Source organism: Balaenoptera musculus, chromosome 4 (assembly GCF_009873245.2).
Source record: "Balaenoptera musculus isolate JJ_BM4_2016_0621 chromosome 4, mBalMus1.pri.v3, whole genome shotgun sequence".
Lineage (NCBI taxonomy): Eukaryota > Metazoa > Chordata > Mammalia > Artiodactyla > Balaenopteridae > Balaenoptera > Balaenoptera musculus.
The window spans coordinates 12424697-12448328 of NC_045788.1; the positions used below are offsets into that span (position 1 = coordinate 12424697).

A 23632-nucleotide genomic window follows, 5' to 3' on the forward strand; every position below is an offset into this window, starting at 1 on the left:
AGGGGCCGCTCTTCTCCAGAACCATCGCAAAGCAAATGTCAGAAACAAGCAGCTTCAAGTGGACAAATGCCTGTGAGCATCTGTCAGCACGTATGCTGGACTCTGTACTGGGAACTGGGTACAGAGCTGGAGCTGTTGTCTCTACTCTCAATCCCTTGTCAAAAGGAATGACTCCTTTAGGGAGTAGTAAACCTGGGCTAATCAGTGTTGTTGGGTCTATACTATGAGATGGGTCAAGTTTGGCTTCCTGAAAAGCATTCCCGCTTATGTGCCCTTGGGGTTTCCAGCGGGGTTGGACCACCCTGACCTTGGCCTGGGAGAAGCACCTGCTCTTCACCATTTCCACTTGGAGGACAGGCTGAGCGCCTGACTGCTCTGGGTCTCCACGGTCTGTGGGCACCTTTCCCTGAAGGGCGTTGGACCCCAGCCTCAGCCACGCTGGGCTGCTGCCCATGTGTCAGATGTACCTGTCTCAGGTGACCTGCTTTTGACCCGCTTTTGCCCTTGAATGCTTAAAAAGCAAGAAGGGCATATGTGTAAGGATAAAGTGATTTCTTTCTGTGATTTATCCCCCAGACTCATCCATGGAGTATTGAAGACTTTTATTCGTAATAAATATATTTTCCGTGGTTACAAAATAAATCACCTATTTTACCCTGTCCTTATCCAAAAGTATCCTATTGAATGTAGCACATCCATCTAAGGATAATTATTACTTAAAGCAGCTAAGACTTGTTTTGTTTGTTGCCTATTATGGACCAGTGCTGTGCTCACTACTGTAATGACCTTACTTCATTCGATCTTTTCACCAGAGAGAGAGAGAGAGAAATTCCCCACTCTGCAGCTTACGATGCTCGGGTTAGATAACCAGTCAGGTCACGCAGTCCCGAGAAGCTGAGCTTAGGTTTCACCCAGGTCTGTCTGACTCCAGTGCCCACGCTCGTAACCATAGTGCATGTGGGTTTCTGACCAGGGAGCTACATCAGACCTGCTTGAGCAGGTTCTTACACAAGCACATGTTTAAGAAAATGTGTTAAAGGAAAAGTTACTCTGACACTTGTTACACCCATAGGGAAGACTATATTCAGCACCAGGCACCAAGACTATTGCAGTAGGGAGACAGGAGAGACTCACCTCCTCATGCGGCAAAGACAGCAGGGCATTTACAGCCAAGGAGGAGTGGGGGCACTGGTGGGGATCCAGGGTAGAAGGTTACTAAGAGAAGACATCCAAGGCAGGGGGGATTGTTGCTAAACTGACCTAACAGGGTTCCTGCTGGAGGCAGACCAGGTGATCAGACATCAGGGGTGGGGGGTTCTCCCTAAACTGACTTACCAGGCTGAAGACAGGGCCCAGGGTTGAGGAGTAGTCAAAAGAAGGCTCCCAGGGACCTCCCTGGTGGCGCAGGGGGTAAGACTCTGCGCTCCCAATTCAGGGGGCCCGGGTTCGATCCCTGGTCAGGTAACTAGATCCCACGTGCATGCCGTAACTAAGGAGTCCACCTGCCGCAACTAAGGAGCCCACGTGTTGCAACTAAGAAGCCTACAGGCCGCAGCTAAGACCCAGCGCAACCAAATAAATAAATATTTTTTTTTTTAAAAAAAAAGAGGGCTTCCAGGATTGGTCAAGGAGAGAATCTTTATCAATACCCAGTCCCAATCCCCTCCCTTTCTCTGGGGAGATAAGGGACCAAAGCCTGTCTTTTGTTACCAAGCTGCCTGGGTGAATCTGGTGCAAGGAAGCACTGAGATTCACTATTCTGCTCCTGCCTCAGATTGAGGACACTGAGACAGAGGGGCTGGTTGCCTTATTGGCCTGTTATGGATAGGGCTGTGTCCCCAGTTCAATGCACGGTCTTTTAGGCAAGTGTTTCTCAAATCTGAGCATCAGAATCACCTGGAGGGCTTATTAAAAAACAGATTACCAGGCTTCCCTGGTGGTGCAGTGGTTGAGAATCTGCCTGCCAATGCAGGGGACACGGGTTCGAGCCCTGGTCTGGGAAGATCCCACATGCCGCGGAGCAGCTGGGCCCGTGAGCCACAATTACTGAACCTGCGCGTCTGGAGCCCGTGCTCGGCAACAAGAGAGGCTGCGATAGTGAGAGGCCCACACACTGCGATGAAGAGTGGCCCCCGCTTGCCACAACTAGAGAAAGCCCTCGCACAGCAACGAAGACCCAACACAGCCAAAAATAAATAAATAAATTAATTAATTAAAAAAAAAAACAAAAACAGATTACCAGCCCATCCCCAGCAATTCTGATTCAAAAGATCTGGTCGAAGCCCGAGAATCTGCGATTCTAACAAGTGCCTGGTGATGCTGACGCTGCCGGTGTGAGGACCACAACCAGAACCATTGTTCCAGACCCTTCCTTCTGCTGCCCTCTTCCCCACCTCCCTTTACTGGAGCAATAGCTTTGTCTCCTCTTAGATGGGGCATAATTCATCTCACTTACCACCATCCCTGAAGGTGGTTTGAGGATTGGGAGGAAGAGCCCAAAGACTCCAGATGTCTCACTGTGAATACTCTCAAAACGTACTGATCGAGAGGAAAAAGGTCAGTGTGACTAACCTGAGGGAACTTGGTGGGGTCAGTTTAAGGACAAGGGTGCTTGGTGGGGTCAGTTTAAGGACAAGGGTGCTTGGTGGCTGTGCTCTAAGCCTCATTCCCACCTCTGCCCAGAAACCCAAGGAATCACGGGGACCCAAGTGAGCCATGACTTCAATGATCAAGGGCTTGTGAACATCACTGTTCTGTGTTCCCTCCAACTCCAGTGCCCTATGAAGAGGTGTTGGGGCTGAAACCGAGCAGGACCCTGTGGGGCTCCTGGGCATGAAAGCCTTTCTGTGTCCCCATTTCTTGATTACAGGAAATAGGCTTCATTCAGCCTCCCTGACCTTCCCTGGGTTCCAAAGGGCAGGTTCAAACAGATGCTAATCAGGGAAGGGAGGGGATGCAGAGACAAGGGAGGAGCAGTCAAGAAACAATAGTGCAGCCTTGGGGCAGGGTCCTGGTTCCCCCTCAAGGGATACACATAACAATATCTTTGAGCTGTTTTGCAGATACTGAAGCCCCCACCAGGTGGGAGAAGTTAACTGTATGCTGCCCATAAGCACGCAGACCCCAGACTGCTTGGAACCAGAAGGCTGATGATGCTGACTCCTGCTTACCTCCCCACCAACCAATCAGAAAAATGTCCATGAGCTGATCACGCCCTCTTTGAGTCATTACTATAAAACTCCTCACTACCCCCTCCAGGTCGGGACACAGAGTTTTGAGGGCATTAGCCTGCTGTGGCCCCCTTTGACTGGCAAAGCAATAAAGCTATTCTTTTCTATTTCACCCAAAACTCCATCTCTGAGATTCAGCCTCTGTACCCCAGTACGAGGGCCACCATAGATCTTCATGCTGCCTCTCCCCAAAGCCAAAGATGCCCGTTCTGCCCTCTTTCCCTGCAGGTGGGATCTGAGACTTAGCAGAATTCTGAACTTGAGCACATTGCTCACGTCAAAATCCAGAAACTGCGGCTGTTGCCAGGGGGGAACACTGAAAGCCAGGTCTGCCCTGGGAAGCCCGGGATGGATGGAGCACATGACCACTCTGCTGAGGGGAACAGATGCGGACATGCCCCTCGTGCGAACAAGGAAGAGCCCTCACCACCAGGAGGAGCTCCCTGTAGCTCCCATGCCCTTTTATGACCAAACAGATTCAACTACATCTGGAAGAGGGGTAGCACCCAAGTTAATAAAAGTTTCTGAATCTCCTTGCTGATGGTTTTCATGTTAGAACAGAATATTTGTGTCGGGGCTCAGGGTGGGCAGCCCCAAATTATGCCACCACGACAGATTGATGATTTTGAATTAAAGTTGCTTGAGAAGCAGCCGATGTAAGAAGGAAACTCTGACCCTCCTGCGTCTCCCTGAAAAGCAGGAAATAAATCTCATATGAAAGGTGCCCTCCCTGTGTCTGGAAGAAGGACACCTTTATCACCAGAGGTAGGGAACATGGTAGAGAAGCCTGTATAAACAAACTTTACCACTTCTTTTAGTTTACTACCCAAGCCCAAGCTCTGTTTAGACTCTTCACTAATTGGGCACCCAAAACGAAGTTTCTTTGTCCTGTCAGTTCCTCACAAATGTATTGTTTCTTTGTCTAAAAAGTATAAAAGCTGCCCCACTTCTTAAGTCCCATTTCTATGGAACCTTCAGGCACATGAATTAAAATGTGTTTCTTTTTCTCCTGTTAAGCTGTCTGGTGTTAATTTTATTACTAGTCCAGCCACAAGAACTCAAGAGGGGCGGAGGGGAAATTTCTTCCTCCCTGACACTTGGGTGAGTTGCTGGGTCAAAAGAGGAAATAGCTAGATTCTCAAATATTTCACAAACAAATAAACATGTCCAGGGAACAACACCCTCAGTTTAAGAACATGTTGGAGGGAAGAAAAGACCTCCTCTACCCTCTTAGGTGCCGCAGCTGGGGCCTACAAAATAAACTGACAACAGACAGCAGGAGAAAAAGGATACACGTTTTATTTGATCTTAATGTTTTTACATGGCATGTGACGGGGTTGGGGAGGTGAGGGGGGTGCTTTCTAGAAAGAAGTGAAAACACCAGAGAAACAAGCCAGACAGCTTATGTACTGTTTTGATGAAAGAGCAGTAATCAGTTTGTGGAGATGTGACAAAACAAAGGAAAATAGATTTGAGCTCTGAGGAGGGGTAAATTGTGGGGCAGTGACTAGGAGACACACGGGGAAAGTGATGGAAGATAAGGGTTGAGTTAGTAGGCCTGTTTGTACAGATTCGTCTCGGCGTTGGTGCCCCATCTCCAGCGATAAGAATGTTCTCCTCTCCCTGGTCCAGGGAAAGCGCTTTTCTCATGGGAAATGTATGATTTAGGCATAACGTGGGAAGGCAGAGGGCTCTTCCTGCATCTACTGTTTAATTACTTTCAGCTCAAAATAATCCTTATGCCAAAGTGGCATATTTGGAGGTGGCCTAGTCTGGTCCCCTGCAATGTCTAGGAAGACAGGTGCAGAAGGAAAACACCTTATCCTCCAGGATTTGTGCTGTGCACTGTATCAGGCATCGAAGAAAGGAAAGCTAGGAAGAAACACCATCTTGGATCAGAGCTCCATGTCTTATAAAAGAAACTCACTGTGTTTACCTTCTAGTTGGTTCACTGGGAGTGGCAGCACAGGATTTAAGATGACTAGAAAATTCCTTTTTGATTTTACCATTGGGAAAATGCTTTGTCCCTCAGCCATACTCAATGTGGGTATTAATCACTGACCAAATTGCAAGATGGTGAGTGGAAACTGGCTGAGGAATTGGAAAGCTAGGAAGTTGTTTGTTATGAATCAGTCACAGGAATGAGGGAATAAAGAAGCCCTGCTAGCTCTCAGCTTTGTAAAAATATATATATATATATTTCACAAATGCCAACTGACCTTTCTGCTTTCTATTTATGCAGAGGAAATGCCACGAGCTATTTTGGGTGATGCAGAGATAAGGCACACAAAGGAGAGTGATGGAGTTAATTATTTAATGTATTTGGGGCTGAGGCTGGAGTGAAAGCTCTAGGTCCATTATATGGGATCAGGATAAAGGCGGCAGACAAATCAGACAGTAACTCAAGGGGAGGGGGGTAGAAATACCCCGCTCCTCTTTCAAGATGATGGGTAACTCATGTGTGCTAACTACTGTGTCAGAAGGGAAGGGAGCCAGGCCACCAAGATGATAAAGGAGAAAGAATGAAAAATGAGGAAGAGAAGGAGAAGGGGTGAGACAGAGACAGAGAGAGGGGACCGGGGGAGGGGCAGGGGTGGACACACAGCAAAGAGTGTTTTAAAATGATCTTCCTTCGTGTAAGGCAAACAAACTGAACTTGCTCCCAGATGACTTGGATTCTGGCCCCACTGTTGCCATTTACTGTGTGATCCAGGGCAAGTCATTTCCTCTGAGTCTCAGTTTCCTGCCTTTGTCTGAAGATAGCCATAAAAAATAAGCAAGATTATCGCATATGTTGAATCGCAGGAGATTGCTCATGGGGTTCGGTGTAATGTGTGGGTATGCTTTAAACGCTGTTAAGATGCTCTCAACTTTGGAGGAGGAATTATTTATCGTCAGGCTGCCTGATCTCCCATCATTGGAGATTCATCCCTGAAGACTTCCTTAGGCGGCTAAGATTCTAGTACTAACATGCAAACACACCCCAAAAGTAAACACTTTTAGCCATTTTCAGCCAGCATCTGACTAAAAATTTGCTCACAGTCGGCTGAGAGGCCATGAAGAAAGCAGCTCTGAAAAGGCAACCGAGCTGTGCTGAGGACCAGCTGCGTCCCCCAACCAGGCCTCAATCCACTTCACATTCATGAACCCACCTGTGTGACCCCGGGGTAAGCAGCATCCCTAGTGCCCTCAGGACGCTCAGTTCTCCCCTAACTTCAGAAGGAAATTCAGAAATTTAGTCCAACAAATATACATTATGAAATAATATATTCATAAATACTCATTAGGAGTACCGGAGTTGTTAACATTTATGCAGAACTGAGAGCTTGACTCCAATAGAGTATTTGCAAAGTAGATTTGTAAGTTTAGTTGGGAGACAAACTTTCAACAGCTAGAACATTTTTTTTCCGAAATATTATGCTTTTTCCTTCTCTGATTGAATTTTTGGTTCCAATTCACCCCTCCCTGGATGCTGACTGCTCCCTTTTAACTTCGTAGTTCTTCCCACTATCATGGGAAGAGAGTATTTCCTTACCCTCAGACTCTGAGTTTGGCCATTGAACTCGTTCTGGCTGAGTGATCACTCAGGAGCAGGAAACTTACAGGGACAGTTGGTTAAAGGATACAGTGTTTCAGTTATATGGAATGAATAAGTTCTGGAGATTTTATGTACATAGTGACTATAGTTAATAATACTGTATTACTGTATACTTGAAATTTGCTAAGAAAGTAAATCTTAAGTGTTCTCACCACACATAAAATATGTGTGGTGATAGATATGTTAATTAGCTTGATTGTGGTAATTTCACAATGTATATGTATATCAATTAAATATATACAGTTTTTGTTTGTCAATTATACCTCAATAAAGCTGGGGAAAATATTTCAGGCAAGAAAGAAGGAGACAAAGATCTTACAGACATGAAGAACACAAAGCCTTGTGGGTTCCAGGAATGTGTCATCTTTTTGTGCTGATGGTTCAAGTGTAAGGGTGACCACGGCAGGTTTGAGAGGAAGGTGTGTGGCCGGCTTCTGAGATGGCCCCAGTGGTCCTCACCTCTGGTAGGTATCCTGCTCTGTGCAACTCCCTCTCACGTGGCATCAGGGGTGGCCTTATGGCCAGGAGACTCCTGTAGCAGTCACGTATGACTTCTGAAAACTAGGTCGTAAAAGACATGGATCCCATCTTGCTTTCCCTTGGGTCCCTCACTCTGAAAGAAGCCGGCCACTGTGTCATGAGGACACTCAAGCAACCCCATGAAGAGATCTATATGGCATGAAACTGAGGCTTCTGCCACCAGCACTAACCTCCAGTCATGACAGTGAGCCACCCGGGAAGCAGATTCTCCAGCCCTAGTCAGGCCTTCATTTGACTGCAGCCCTTGCTGATCCCGTCCCTGACCCTCAGCCGCTGTGAGATATGAAGTGTTTATTGTTAAGTCACTACACTTTACAGTATGTTTCAGCAACAGATCACTAATACAGAAGGTGAAGTTCACATGTGAGCTGTTGAGTTTGCTCTGCAAGAATCCCTTAGAAATGCCAAGCACCTGAAGACAGCATGACTTTAAGCTGTAACTTGAGACCTTGTGAAGGGCAGGTTTGAAAAGGGTGAGACAGGCAGGACAGCAAGGCAGTTAGGAGGTTAGTCCAGGTGAGCAAAGATGAAGCCTGACCTTCATCTGATGAGTCAGGGCATGGAGCGTGGAGACGATGAGAGGGAGCTGAGGGGTGAGGGCTGCCTGGGGTGGGTAAAGGAGGAGGGCAGGCGGTGGGCATACACAGAGGTGGGGTTACAGGAGACGCAGGTGGGGGAGAAATACTGAGCTCATTCCTGGGTGTGCTGGACTTGAGGCATTTGTGGGGTATTCAGGGGGAGAGGTCCAGGTATGAACTGGAGGTGTCTGAAAAGTTCTGTCCTCCTAGTGAAATGGATCCACCTGATGAGCTCCAGACAACACAGCCATGGATATTTTTGATGCTGTGCCTGCAAATAACCAAGAAGAGGGCTGCCTTCTGTAGAATGCCACCTCCTTGAAGGCTGCTGGATGTGACTGCAGGTATGTGAATGCCTGAAAAATAATAATAACAGCAGCATTTAACACTTTCAGTAGGTCCTTTTGGATAAACACCAACAGGCTCTAGCTGGCAGCTCTCTGAGGGTAGCACCTCCTCTCCCTCCCTCCCTCCCCCATTCCTATACTCTTCAAAATCAGTGGTTCTTAGTCTTGGCTCTGCATTTGAAACACCTGGGAAATTTTATGAGAATTAAGTGGGATGATGTAAAATTTCCTGACAGATGGGAGATGCTGGTTGCAGTCCTCTTTTGCCTAAAAAGTGAGACCAGACCCTCACCTCCCTCTCCCTCTCCTGGACCAAAAGGGATCCTATCTATGAAAGGGTTTTGTGAAATGCAAAGCTTTATTCAACTGTAAATTATAACCTTTACCTTTAACTTCATGAGAAGTCAAAGTGCTTTTTATTTTTAACTTTTTACTATGAAAAACATCGAACTATATTAAAGAGAATAACATAATAAGCCCTTGTTAGGGAACTGTCACTCAGCTTCAGAAATGATCAATTCGTAGCCAATCTTATTTTATTTATAGTCTCACCCATTACCCCCTCACTGGCTAATTTTTTATCATTCATAAATATTTCAGCATGTATCTATAAAAGATAAAGACTCTTTTTTTTGGTAAAAAGCCATAATACTACTATCACATTTTAAGCATGATCAATAATTCCTATATATCAAATATCTGCTCACTATTCACATCTCCCCCACTTTCTTTGTTTCTTCAGATTAGGATCCAAGTAATCCCTTCACTAGATATGTCTCCTCAATCTCTTTTAATGTATAGATTCTACCCCCATCTCCTTTCCCCATGTAATTCATTTATTGAAGAAACCAGCTCATTTCTTTCGTAAAGTTTCCTTCAGTCTAGATGGCATCATCCTGATTTTCTAAAAAAATAAACTTTATTTTTTAGAAGTATTAGATTTGCAGAAAAATTGTGAAGACAGTACAGAGACCCCAGACAGTTCACGCAGTCGCCCCTATAATTACCATCATATCACGAGTGCATACCACCCCCCCCAGGACTTACCACTGTTGATGCTGCCCCGGATCACCCGGCAGAGGCCCCACCCCTACCCCCTTCCATTACGCCCCCTTTGGAAAGAAGTGGCTGTTCTCAGCAGCCCACGCTGAAGGAGTCGGCAGTTACACTTCACCGTCTTCAGGGCACAGCTCCTATATAAATTATTTCAACTACTTCCGCGTGGGAGATCTTCTTTCCCCCCATTTATGTACTTATTCATGATTTAGATCAGTATAGACCCGTAGAGATTTATTTCATCCTTTGGGTTATAATCCAATACTGCTTTATTTTCTTGCCCAGACTGTTTCAGCTTTAGCTGTAGGGAGCTCTTTAGCTCTTGAGTTGGCTCCTGTGTCCTTATCCCTTTGACAAACTCCCATCGATATGGGTGGTTTTTCTTTTTTTTTTCATTATTGATTTTTGGCTTTTCAGTGCACTTCCTTATTTTCTGGCATCACAAGATGCTCCAGGCTCATCATGTATCCACTGTGTATATTTCCTGCCCCGGTGCCTGAATCAGCACTTCTCCAAGGAGTCTTGATTCCTTTAATTGGGAAATGGTAACAGAAACCAAGATCTGGGAGCTGGGTGTGCTTGTTGCTCCTGGGGAATCGCTGCTTCTAGGCCCTCCCAGCTGACAGAGCAATGAAATTTATATGTGTACGAAATAATCCTTGAATATACACTTATCCAAAAATGTTTCTGTATGTAACCATCTGTATCTAAACTAAACAAATTCTTACTGATGTCTCCAACTCTAATCCACTACCACCTGGATCATTCTAGCTTCTTCCTGATATTTGAAAAAGATGTTCTTTTGTATTTCTTAGAATATGGTGGTTAGATTCAAATTCAATTTTTTGGCAAGAATATTTCATAGGTGGTGCATTCTTCCATCATTTTAGTGATGTTAGCAGCCATTGATGATCATTTCCTAGGCTCTCTTAATTCTTTAAAGCTTAAAAAAAAAGCAAAGTTTTGATTGGCTCCATCTTTCTTCTCTGAATAACTGGAATTCTCCATAGAAAGAAAAACCTCCCCTCATCAACTATTTGGTTACCCTGAGGTAGAGCCCATATAAAAAGGATAAATGCTTAATTCCTTTCCTCATTATCTTAAAAATAATGAATATGTTCCCTAGCATCCTCTGAGGCTGAACACTGAGCTATTTTTGGTTTTGAACTTGCAGCATCTCCGGAGGCACATGGTTCAGCTCTCTACCTTCAGCCCCAACTGCTAGGCAGTCTGCCTCAGGAGGTGGAATAGCAGAGGGTAGAGGCTGGGCTCCCCCGGCAGAGGCAGAGAGCAGTTTGGAAGGGGAGGCAAGATTGGAGGGTCTTGAGGGCTTCCATATTCATTCATCCTGAAAAAGCTCTGGCCTCCAGTCACTTTCTTGTAGAGCTGTTGCCTTGCTTTCATAGTTTTTCACATTGCCTTAGAAATAGCTGAATCTATCTTTAAAAAGTCTCCTCAAGCAACCATAAAAGAAAAACACAACAGCCAGTAGCTCTGGAAAGTGTATGTTTGACCCTAAATCCTTCAAGGAAACCCTTCTAGGAGAGAAACCAAGAAACCCTTTGGAGTGTTAGGGGTAAGGGTTTAGGGCACTGTTCCCAGCCCTGGTTCCTTATTAGAGTCACCTGAAACACATATAAAAAACACTTACACTTAAGCACCACTGCCAGAGATTCTGATTCGATTGGTCTGGGGTGGAACCCTGGAAGTGGCAGGTCTTTTTGCTTTTATTATTTTTTTATTGAGGTATAGTTGATGTATAATATTATATAAATTACAGGTGTACAATGTAGTGAATCATAATTTTTAAAGGTTGTACTCCATTTATAGTTATTATAAAATATTTGCTCTATTCCCCATGTTGTTCAATGTATCCTTGTAGGTATTTTGTACCTAATATTTTGTACCTCTTAATCCCCTGCCCCTATACTGCCCCTCCCCCCTTCCCTCTCCCTACTGGTAACCACTAGTTTGTTCTCTATACCTGCTTCTTTTTTGTTATATTCACTAGTTTGTTGTATCTTTTAGATTCCACATATAAGTGATATCATACAGTATTTGTCTTTTGCTGTCTGACTTATTTCACTTAACACAGTATCCTCCAAGTCCATCCGTGTTGCTGCAAGTGGCTAAATTTTGTTCTTTTTTATGGCTGAATAGTATCACATTGTATATATACCACATCCATTTGTCTGTCAACGGACATTCAGGTTGCTTCCGTGTCTTGGCAATTGTAATGCTGCCACAGACATTAGGGTCCATGTACCTTTTTGAATTAGTGTTTCTGTTTTTTGTTGTTGTTTTATTTTTTGTTTTTTGGATATATACCCAGGAGTGGAATTGCTGGGTCATATGGCAGCTCTATTTTTAGTTTTTTGAGAAACCTCCATACTGTTTTCCACAGTGGCTGCACCAATTTACATTCTGGAATTGGCAGTCTTTATGAGCTTTTTGCAAGGTTTAATCGTTTAACCAGGGCCATTTCCAGGCCCCCCTAGAACTCTAAGAGGGGAATGAGTGTGTCTCATCACCTCGATCCGGTTGCCTGATGTCAGTAGATACCGTCTCTCTCTACCATGTTACTCAGAAGACTAAGCTAGGAAAGATGATGCCAGGAACGTCTCACTCCACCCACCCCACCCCCCAGCCCCCATGCTGAGGCCTGGTGAGTGTGGCTCAGTTCCAACCAGCGGGCCTTTAACATAAGACTCTGCCCCACCCTTGACTCCACGGATGGCTACATTTGCTGTGCCTGGCACCGTTCTAAGTGCTTTAAATCTCTAACATCCCTAATAGGTTGGAATACTCTGCACTTAACAGATGAGAGACTGGGATCTGAGAAAACTGACTGCCTTGCTAAGGTCGCCAGCCTGTGTCTGGGTGGGTTCTTGGGCTCTTTCTCATCACGTGCTGTTACTAACAGTCTGTGACTCCAAGCCCAGCCCCTCTCGAGAAGCTGCCTCCTCCTTTCCTTTGTGTAATAAATATTGACTCTTGAGGAGAGATGACCTGCACAGAGTGCAGGGCCTGAAAAAAAGTGGGGAGGCCTGGGGCGAGGGATTCTGAACCCCTGTTCCTCACTCAGCATCAGGTCCTGAGCAGCCCCCTGCCCTGGGGGTGCGCGGTTCCCCACCTTGCTTCACAGCTCAGTGGTCTGAGCGAGCGTATGTGAGAGTAAAGTCTAGAAAGCCTTGGGCTCTTCTTCTACCTCTGACCCTTGCTCTCTCTCCTTCCTGTGCCTACAGGGTTTCACCCACAGCCCTTTCCTTACCCTTTCCCGGAAAATCTCGTGGGTCTGTCCATCCTATCCACCACCTATTGCCACCCCCAATTTCAGAACTACACTATCCCCATCCCAGAAAGTGACGGCGCCATCCACCCTGACGTCATCCTGGCAAAGTCCCCCCGACACTCAATCAGCTACTGAGTCCCCGCAGTGTCACCCTCAGGATGGCTCTGACACCCATCGCTCCTCTGTTCCCACCACCCAGGCAAGGCCGCGGCTCGGAAGCCAACTCTGCTAACCCTTACCCCACCCTAGGCCCCGGGCTTCGTGTACCATCCAGACCAACTAGGTGTGGCTCCCAGGACGCGTCCTTAATTAGATAATTAAACTCTACCAGCCGGCAAACCTCTTCGCATTACCCAGCTCTCCCAACCGGCTGGGGAAGTCACCTGGGGCTAGACTGTGACGTCAGCACTATTAAAGGTCTCCCGCCGCGTCCAGGACCTGGCCACGCCTGCAGCCTTGCCCGTACCAAGGCCAACTTCCCCCAGGTCCCACTTGGCCCTAGGCTTCCCGGGGCCGGACACCCGCCACCGCGCCCCGACACCCGCCGCTGCGCCCCGTTCTGATTGGCTGCCGCCCGGGCCCACGGCCGCGCCCCGCCCCAGGCCCTGCAGGGATTGGTCCTGGCCGCCGGGCCCTGCAGGGATTGGTCCTGGCCGCCCCGCCCGCTACCCACGTCGGCTCCCTGGACAGCCGAGCGGGGAGGTCCGGTCATGGCCGGGATGCGCAGGCTGGAGTTGGCGGAGGCCTTGCAGCTGGGGCCGGGCTGGCGGCACGCGTGCCACGCGCTGCTCTACGCGCCGGACCCGGGGCTGCTCTTCGGCCGCATCCCGCTGCGCTACGCCGTGCTGGTGAGGAAGGGGCGCGCCCGGCCACCGCCCGCCCCCGCCCCGCGGCCACGCCGCCTTGGGCGCCCCCGGCCATCTCCGCTTCCCTCTCCCGCAGATGCAGATGCGCTTTGACGGGCGCCTGGGCTTCCCCGGCGGCTTCGTGGACTTGCGGGACGGCAGCCTGGAGGCCGGGCTGAACCGCGAGCTGGGCGAGGAACTGGGCGAGGCCACGGCCTCTTTCCGCGTGGAGCGTGCCGATTACCGCAGCTCGCACGCCGGGTCCCGACCGCGCGTCGTGGCGCACTTCTACGCAAAGTGCCTGACCCTGGAGCAGCTGACTGCGGTGGAGATGGGCGCGCCGCGCGCCCGGGACCACGGGCTGGAGGTGGGGCCAGCCCAGGACCCCACCCCGCGTCCTCCAGCTCCCGAAGGCCTGTCCCGAAGTTTCCTCGTGTAGTTGGGGTCTGGGTGACTAGTTGCAGCCAACCTGGTCTCCCTGCAGAGATCTAACCCCCTCCCCACTTCACGAGCCTCTACAGTTGTCTTTGTAGAACACACCCATCCAAGTTACTCCCCCTTGGTAGTGGCAGGCATTGCACCTTAGTCCCCTGTTTTTCTTGCGTAGGAGAAGTGGCCTGATGTTTTGTGGGAAAACCCTGGCACTTAGGCGAGGGGAGAGGGGGACATTGTGTATGGCGATGGTTCTCAAACTTTGGCGGGTATCAGAATCATCTGGGAGGCTTATTAAAACTGATTACTGGCCCCACTCCCAGAATTGCCGGCTCAGTGCGGGAGGGGTAGAAGGACCTGAGAACTGCATGTTTCAAAAGTTCGTAAATGGTGCTGATGCGGCTGCTCCGGGGACCACATTTTGAGGACTACTGGCGTAGGGCCCAGGGTGCATCCCGGAGGCAGGAGCCACTACAGTGATGTGGGAAGGGTTAGCTTTTGCGGAGCTGGAGAGCATGACCTGGGTCATTTGTCTGCAAAGACCTGGGCCCTCTAGGGCCACAGAGGTGTGCATCCTCAGGCCTGGTTCTGCTGGACTGATAAAGGGGTGAGACCTCTGATCTAGAAAGATCTGGCTGGGACGAGCTCCCTGCGTTCCCAGAGTCTCATGTCTCCTTTCTTTTCCAGGTGCTGGGCCTGGTACGGGTGCCGCTGTACACCCTGCGGGATGGTGTGGGAGGCCTGCCTGCCTTCCTGGAGAATACCTTTATTGGAAATGCACGGGAACAGCTGCTGGAAGCCCTCCAGAACCTCGGACTGCTGGAACCTGGCTCTTTCGCACGCCTTAAGTTCTCAGCTCGTCCCTAGAGGCTGCCCTCCACGAACCCATGGAACCTGCCTGAGATCAGGGCCTTTGTACTGGGGAGGGAGGGAGGAAAAAGGGAATGTTTTCTCCTCTGGGCCTGGGCCTGATAGATGATAACAGATTAAAAGGGAAAGGTATGTAGTGTGTTCTGAGCAGACCGTGGTGACTCATGGCACCAGTGGCAAAAGTCCGCAGCTCATCCTGGGCGCCCTGACAGATTCACAGAGCCTGCCTCTTCCCTGTACATGTGCACACACACAGCCTAGTGACCCCCAGACACGCACTCACACACAAGCTGATGCCTCCCCCATCCCTCGCCATGTCCAGTTTAAGCAGGAAGTGGCATGTGTGGCGCGTAGCTTGTCGCCATACTCATCTCCTTGCTGGGGAGGAGCTTCTGAACCAGGGAGGGTCTCTCCCCACACTCCTACATGGCTGTTCCCAGGGTCTAGCCCAGCCCATGGTTGTTGGGGAGGACAGAGAAGCAGAGGACCCGTTTTCCCCCTGAAAGTAGTTGCATCCTTGCCTGGGGGTTGGCCAGAGCAGTATCCCCCTGAAAGGGTGGTAGAGGGCCCTAACCTACCCCCTGCCCTCTTCTGAAACTGGGTAGAAGGGGTGAGGAAAAGGTTTGGCCTCCTTGGACTGACCTTGGACTCGAGACTCCTGGGTTCTGGTGCATTTCCTCCAGGGCTTTCACTTGGGATCCCTTAGACTCTGGGGACAGTGAAGGGAGCTGGCCCAGCCCTGATCTAGACCTGCCCCAACAAAAAAGAGTCTCCCAGTAAAGAAGGGCTTATAGCCGGGCCTCAAAGCCCTTCAGTTCCTTCAGCAAATTAGCTGTATGAGATATTGGTGATCTAGGGATGTGAGAGCCATAGACTGCTCTCCGTGGGGCCAGGAAACTTTTTCTTAAAGGGCCAAATGGTAAATATTTTAGGTTTGGTGGGGCACATGGTGTTTGTAGCAACTGCGTAACTCTGCCAAGTCAGAAGTAGCAGTGGACAATACATAAATCAGTGGGTGTGGCTGTGTTCCAATAAAACCATTTAAAAAGGGATGTGGCCAGCCTGTGGGCCACAGTTTGCCAACCACTGCTCTAGAAAGGAAGATAAGATTAATTAAATTATGATGCTTATTTACTTGTTTTATTTATGTCCGTGTTAAGAAGGAAATAAAGGATTGCTACAGGTCCCACCTTAGTATCTTTCACTTTTAGTTGAGGTGGTCCAGAAGGGCCTTTGTGAAGAGCATTTAGGCTGAAGGATGGAAAGGACAGCCAGGGAGGAGTGTGGGGAGAGGATTCTGGGTGTTCCAGGGAGGAGCACGTGTTAAGGCTCTGGGAACGAATCTTGGCAAATTATCCCAGAACAAAGGTAGGGAGTGAGACTCCATTTCTCAATTGGGGGTGGCAGCGGGGGGTAAGGGGAAGCAGAGAATTTGCAGCAAAAGGCCAGTGTAATTAGACTAAAGTAAGCAAGGGGAGGTGAAGCAGGAGCCAGATGGTACAGAGCCTTACAGGCCATGGTCGGGGCAAGGTGTGTGGAGCACGGACTGGAAGCGGGTAGGAGGGGAAGTGGGAGGTGGTGCTGATCTGGGCCTGGATGGCAGAGAAGGTGGAGAGAAGTGGGAGCCCTTGAGAGATGGTGGTGGCGGCATTGACAGGCCCTCTGATGGGCTGGCTAGAGGGTGGGGTGAGGAGAGAGAGGACTCAAGGGTGACTTTTCAGCTGGTGCCCTAAGGTGTTCAACTTACTTACGGATGAAAGGAAAGCCTGGCAAAGCTGGAAGGGAGACCACACAGGCTTTTGGAGGGGATGGAATCAAGGTCATTTTGGAGGTGTTGCGACCTAAATTTGTGAGTCATCCACATAAAAATGGTGTGGCAATACTTCAGACTGGATGGGGTCATCCAGGGAGAGAGAAAAGAGAAGAAGACTCAGGACAGGGCCCTAAGCCCTGAAAGTCTGGTGGGGGGAGCAGGACACGTTCAGGAGGACAAGGAGTTGAGAGGAAGCTGCTTGAAGAGGGTGGACATGCCAAGCTCTCATGAGCGTTTCGGTGAAAGGAGGGCAGAACTGTCTCTTGGATTTCTTAGCGTGGAGTCTTGGATGACCTGGAGGGGAGCCGTTTCAGGAAGGGGTGGGCGTTGGTTGAGTGAGTAGGTGGTGGTGGGGTGCACAGTGAGAAGCAGGTCCAGAGGGTGTGAGAAATGGGGTGAGAAGTGGAGAGGGCTGTCAGGTCAGGGAGGGTTTGCAGTGGGAGAGCCTGGGTGTCGATGGGAACAGTCAAGGTGGAGAGTGGAGAGAGGGTTCCTGAAGGGGCACAGTCGTAAAAAAGGGGGCGGGCTGAGCCCTCTGAGAGGAGGACAGCCAGTCCTGCAACACAATGGGCTCAAGAAGAGGAGGGGAAAGTATAGAGGAGGAGGAGCTCAATTAGTGGTGGGCTGAAGGAGCTGTAATCTCTTCCTGGTGAAAGGAAGTGAGACCGTCGGCTGGACGTGGGTGGAGGATGCTGTCAGAGGGCGTGAGGCAGTCCTTCATCCGCACCTGGGAAAGCAAGTCGATTACAGAAACGCAGAAGGGCAGGCGGGGCTGAGCTGTGAGACCAGGATCTAGGTGCTCAGATGTACCACATCTTGGGGGGGACGGTGTACACACACACACACGTGTTTCCCCCACAGCTGCGTTCAGGTGGGACGAGGTCACTGAGGCAGAGCTGGACCTTTCCCAGAGGAGCACAAGGGAGGAGGGGCAAGGGGGCTGAGATTAGAGGAGACGTAATGCTGGACTGTGGGGTGTAAGGTTTAACCTGAATAAGACGGGAATTGAAGGCAGGAGGTGACCCCGGAGGGGTTAGTGAACTGGAGGTCTTGGTGAGGTAGGACTCCAGCATGGGCTGCGGTGGTGGGTGGGGAGGGGTACTTGAGCCAGAGAGGGTGTTTCTGAAGCTGAGGTGGAGCCATCATGGGAAAGTCAAGGTCCATGTGATGAAGCCAGAAACTGACGGCTGCTGGAGAAGGTGGTGTGAGCTACTAGCCAAGTCCTCAGCGAGGCTCCAGGAGGGGAAGGAGGGTGTTGACAGGGCAGGAGCCCTGGGCGAGAGGGCTGTGAAGAAGGGGTGGGTGGGGACGGGTGGCAGCTCTTGGCCTTTGAAGCAGTGGGGGTGGGAGCAGCTGTGGAGATCAGGTAGGTGCCTGGAGAGGTGGCCGACTCTGTCCTTTGTCTCCTAACCTGGCCCTGACCCTCCGTCAGCTCCCCAGGTAGGCAGGCCGGGGGAAGGGATGCCTGAGAGCCTCCCAGGGCACAGCCTGCACCTGCTCCATCTGTGCTGTGTGTCCCGCAGCCCTCGCTCATCCCTGTGAGGAGGCAAGGACCCTGTGGCCGAGCGGGATCAGAGTGATGGCACCTCTTACCTTACCTGGAGCTGGGCCTGTGCAGACCCGGCCCGGGGCCCAGCCGCGCACATTGCTTCACAGCCCTTACAGACTGCATCTTACTGCTGGGCTGTCCCGGCACGTCAGAGCCTCCTGGCAGTGCAGTCGTCAGCTTGCCTTTTTGTTTATACTAAATCTTCTTATTTTTTGGCTCTGGGGATTGTTGAGGGGGACAGCCCGTGGATCCCCTGTATCACCCCCACACGCACTCTCCCAGTGAGAGGGTGCCGTCTCAGCCAGCCCCCCTAGAGTGTTCATCTTTCTGTGGCTTGTGTTCGTTTCGCCTGCCTCATCTTCCCATCTGCAGGCAGGCAGGGAGGTGATGGCACACCTGCCTCTGGTCTCTCCCCTCTTATCCAGTACCTTCCTGCTGCAGTATGAGGAAACCGCTTGGCCTGGAGAAACCAGTCATCAAGGGGAGAGAGAAGCCGGGCAGCTCCGTGGAATCCTTGACCCCATTATCTGCGGTGGTGACTCAGCCAGCACCTGACCTCTTCCTCCTCTGAGCCGCTGGGTTTGTGGTTCCTGTGGGGAGGGTAAAGCAGGCAGCACTTACCCAGCACGGTCTCCACCTGATGCTGGCCCCTCTCGCATTTTGTTTCATGGGAGGTGAGTGGCCCCGGCTGCATCCCCCCAAACACCTATTTCTGCCTTTCTCAGCAGAGTCAGCAAGATGCTCGCACTTCTCAGTTCTCTGCTTTTTCCTTGCAGCTGCGGCGGCTGGTGCTGAATTCACACTTTTGGGCCCCATGCTGTCCGGAGCCAGAGTCTCCTTGGTTATCGAATTTCTGGCAAAGCTGCTGCTTTGAGCAGAAACATTTGAGGAGAGTGGCCGCCACCTTCACAGTTACTCAGGCCAAAGGCTGCTGGGTAAACCAGACCAGGGCAGACGTGCAGATGAGGGAAGGCGGGGGTCCTATGACTTTGGTTTATTGCACAGAAAACTTTTTTCTCCAAACCGTCCCCTCCACACAGACAAATGAACATGAGAAAAAAAACAGAGAAATTTTATCTGACGAAATTAGTGAATGGCGACAGAATCTGAGCCCAGCTAACAAACGCTGTACCTTGGCCCTCCTCAGGGACAGGCAGTGAGCAGGAGGTGGGGGGTTATATTTAAAACACGTTCACTTCTGAGGAGGAAGGACAGGGCATGGGCAGGGCAGAGGAAAGAGAAACACCCACCGTGGACTTAAGGCCACAGAAAACTCCCAGGAAAAGAAACCACATGGCCTCGCCCCCTAACTCTGCAAGAGGCAGGAACATGGAAGTTCACGTTCCCTCCAGGTAAAGGCAGCCTGGTAGAGGCCAGAGGCAGAGAGATGAAGCTGCCTTCTGGGGCCTTCTCCCCCATCCCCGCCCCACCCCTGCCAAGTGCTCTGCTCACCCTGATGCGCATATGAGCGCAGCCCCCTCCTACCCGCCGGGGCCTGTTACCCTCCACAGGCATTCCCAGGGGATGCAGTGGCAAGGACTTCTCTCTTTCTTCTCAGATGACCCTGGTGGGGTTTTCAGTAATTATAAAACAGCCCTTGGAAAAGCCCCGGGAGGACGGCTGTTCCCCACAGCCACAGCCCCCCAGCCTCTCCTGGCCACTAAAGAACAGACTGATCCATTCCCAACTTCCTGCGGTCCAGGACTGGTTCCAGGTGGGGATGTAGGCAGAGGCCAGGTAACAGGGAGGGGCGAGCAGGTGAGTGAGCCATGCGCTTGTTGAGGGCAAAGGAGTGGAAGGATCGCCTCCAATTCACTGAAGTAAACAGGAAATAACAACATGCGGTCTGTTCATGAAAGGGACGTGAACGCTGGCTGTAAATGATAAAGAGCATTCTCTAGAAGACTGATTCCCCAACAGAAGCAGGTTTTGCTCAGGGAATTTAAGGAATACGTGGACTGGGGAATAAGAGGAAAGATGGGATAAGACACAAAGAGCTGGCAGCCCCGAGGAAAGGGTTTAAGGGGCTAGATCTGTATTAGCTTTCTTTAATTGATCAAGAGTTTATCCACAATGACCGCATGAATTTCAGATTATATACAGGATATCTATGGAAAATGCAAGGAGAAGTCAACACAACAGTATTGGGAGACCACAAACTCAGTCCTTGGCAGATAAAATGTCAACGTTTAAGTACAGGATCTAGGATATATAATAACGATGATGATGGCAACAAATATTCTGGCAGTGCTTACTGTGCTGTGGGCACTATTCTTAGTAAGCTCTTTTCATGTGTTAACATATGTGACAACCCAACTATATCAGGTAGAGATACTATTATATTATCTCCAGACTCCAAACGAAAAACTTAGGCACAAACGTCAGCAAAATGAAAGATAAATCCTGAACTCTGTTGATTGAAGCAGAGAATCTACCTTTAAGGACCCAGGAAACATTTACCAAATTACTCATCTATTGGGCGTTAGAAAACCTCAGTAAATCCTCTCCAGTCTTGTACCACCTCTGAAATGATAGAGTACACATCACACTCTCTGAGCACAACGTGATAAAACTGGAAATAAATGACAGGGAGAGACACGTAAACTTTCTTCTTTATGCTTTTTCATATTGCCTGAACCTTCTACAATGTGTACGTATTTTGTTTTTAAAATGACCAGTTAAAAAAATAAAAAGGAAATTGCTTTTTTCTTGTGAGTTTACAGAAACCCAACCCAAATGAATCTAAAGAAAAAAGGAAAGGATTCAGGGCGGACATGGGACCCATCCCAGGAAGAATGTTGGGTAGTTTGTTGAGTTGGAGGACTGAAGTTCTTCAGCCCCAAATGAGAAAGTCACGGTGGAGCTTGAGTGGCCAGGTGTGGTCACATGCTCACCTGGGCCCTCCCTGCCGGCACTAGGACTATGCAGTTGACTGACCAGGCCAGGCTCCTCCACCCTCGTGGTGGCTGGGGGAACAGAGAGGAGATCTGGAGATATAGCAGACCCCCGAGGGAGGGGGCAGGGATGCTGTGTAGCACAAACAACCCATGCCTAGCACAGGTGGAAAAAAAGACTAAAGACTCAAACTTCCTCTTTGTTCCAATAGGGATCTTGTTCATGAGATTCCATAATTCTTCACGTGGCTGTGCTTTTGTGTAGAAACTCATGCCTGCAATTTGCAGCCAAATTGTTGCTCCATGCTGCTACGTAGCCCCCACAGGATCCCTTTTAATGGCTGCATAATATTCCACACAGGCATTTCCCCTGCATTTTGATCACCTCCCCTTTAGTTTCTCATCCTCCGACCCACCAGAGCTGAGAAAGCAACTTTGACCTCAGGCTCACTGCAGGGCAACCCTCATCCCCTTCCCCAGGCCACTGACCCTCCACCCCTGCCCCAGATCCCCCTCCCACATGCACCTTTTGCCTCACTAACTCTCATTCTTTCTTATTTTTAATGTCACTTCCTAAGGGAATCAGTCTCTGGTCCTGACCTTCTGGACTAGGTTAATCTACTTCATACTATATAGAAAATGATAGTATAAAATGGAATAAAAGAGTATGCAACCCCCCAAAGTAGGAAAGAATACCATAAAATCATGTCAGGTAATTAATTCATCATAATTTTATGGGGTTTTTTCCCTGGATTTTGTCATGTTTGTGGTATTTTTCAGCTTTTTAAAGTTGTTATTGTTTGTGCTTTTACATCCTATGTCGATATTCCCTTTGGTTTCCTTTTTTTCTAAATTTGGTTTCTATTTTTCCTAAAGAACATTCCCCAAGTTGTATGAGATTCATGTCTCAGGAAGACTAGTCCGGCCGAGTGTGGAGGCCTGGACGCCCTCGCTATTGGCGTGGAGCAAGGCAGGCAAGGCCTGTCACCACCTCACACCCCATGCAGCCCCCGATGCCAGGATGGAGCCCCAAAGCCAAGGCCAGGGTGTAACTGAATAGGGAATTATCTGTCATCCATTTGACCTTTTTCCAGCTTCTAGAGCTAGCTCAAGTTGTTCCTTGCTTATGCGATAGATGGTAAGTTATCTAAATTTTCCATCCTAAGACTTCAGGGTGATGAAGAGGAGAAGAGGGCATGGAGAAGGTAATTGAAGCTCTGTGAGCAGGAAGTGGCCAAAACAGTGGTCTCGGAGCTCCAAGCCTTTCCCTGGAGACGCTGTTCTTGGTGGTCACGTGGAGGATTTAATGACTCTAGGCCGGTCATTCCCCATGGGAATGACACCCCATCCTCAAAGGTGGGTTCCATCTGCTATGGTCATGTAACAAACCATCCCCAAATGTAGTGGCTTAGAGTAACAGCAGTTCCTTTATCCTTCATGGCTGGGGTCAGATCCAGGCTGGACTTGAGCAGCTGCAGGCCGGCCAGGTCTGTCTCCTGCCACGCAGTCTCAGGCTTTTTCATGGTAACTAGCTTGGGCTCCTCAGAGTGGTCACCTCAGGGTGGTCAGACTGCTTACCTGGCCGTCAGGGCTCCAGAAAGCAAGATGGAAGTTGCACGGCCTTGTCTGAATCAGCCTCAGAAGTCAACTTCATTTCTGCCATGTTCCGTTGGTCACAAACAACAAAACTCACATAGATTCGAGGGGTGGGGAGGCTGGGCTCCATCTCTGGATAAAGGAGTGACCAAGTTCTAGAAGATCAGGTGGGACAGATATATTTGCAGCCATCTTTGGTGTCTAGAAGTGTTGATTATAAAAGAGGGTATTGGGTGTGAGAACCCTCCTTGCAGGCCTACCCTGCCTCAGCACACCACTCACTCCAGGAACTCTTCAGAGGGATCCAGGCATGAATTTGACAGGTTTGAATTCAGAGTCCTTGAACACAGGTCCTGCTGTGGTGCCGGCTTTGAAGCTCATCCTTCTCCCACTGGGGTGGGGCTGCCAGGAACGAGGTCGCCAGGAAGAGCCAGTCACAGCTTAGACATCTCTGGAGATGCACGCAGGGTGGTGCCGTGTCAAAAGGCTGAGGTAGACAAGTTCAGGTCCTGGGCTTTTCCCTGGTGAGTTTTGCAGCGGTGGTCATGTGTGGGGAACAGCAGGTCTGACGTCCCCTTGTTTCCATTATTCTAAGACAGACATTAAACTCTCTGAAGTCAGGATAGGTCTTACAACTCATGCCAGGTGGTGGTCCTGACATGGTCGTCACCTGCTGCACATGGCCTGAAAACCTGTGGGATGAATGTCAGCAGCTTGGGAGGAAATCCCAGAGACTCAGGTGGAGAACTCTTAAGAAATGTTGCTCTTGATGGCACAGAGGTCGATGTTTTGTAGAAAAACACGAACACCTAACACCTCAAGTTGAAAAATGATTCAAAAGAGTTGAACACTCTGCAGAATTTTTAGGAATATTTAAATCACTTTACTTTGGGTATATTTCCCGTGTATGCACAAGAGTGATCTATGATAAAAACCATGTCTAATGAAGTAAAAAAATCTTCAATATATAGAAATTTTTAGAAAATGTAGTG

General features: G+C 49.4%; 1 protein-coding gene across 1 annotated transcript; it reads left to right on the forward strand.

Annotated features, from left to right (window-relative positions):
* Positions 1-13329: 13329 nt before the first annotated feature.
* On the forward strand, positions 13330-14938 carry NUDT16 (nudix hydrolase 16). Its single transcript, XM_036851916.1, has 3 exons — positions 13330-13489; positions 13584-13853; positions 14606-14938. The coding sequence occupies exons 1-3, from the start codon at positions 13352-13354 to the stop codon at positions 14783-14785; spliced, it is 588 nt and encodes a 195-aa protein (XP_036707811.1). The 5' UTR covers positions 13330-13351; the 3' UTR covers positions 14786-14938.
* Positions 14939-23632: the final 8694 nt, after the last annotated feature.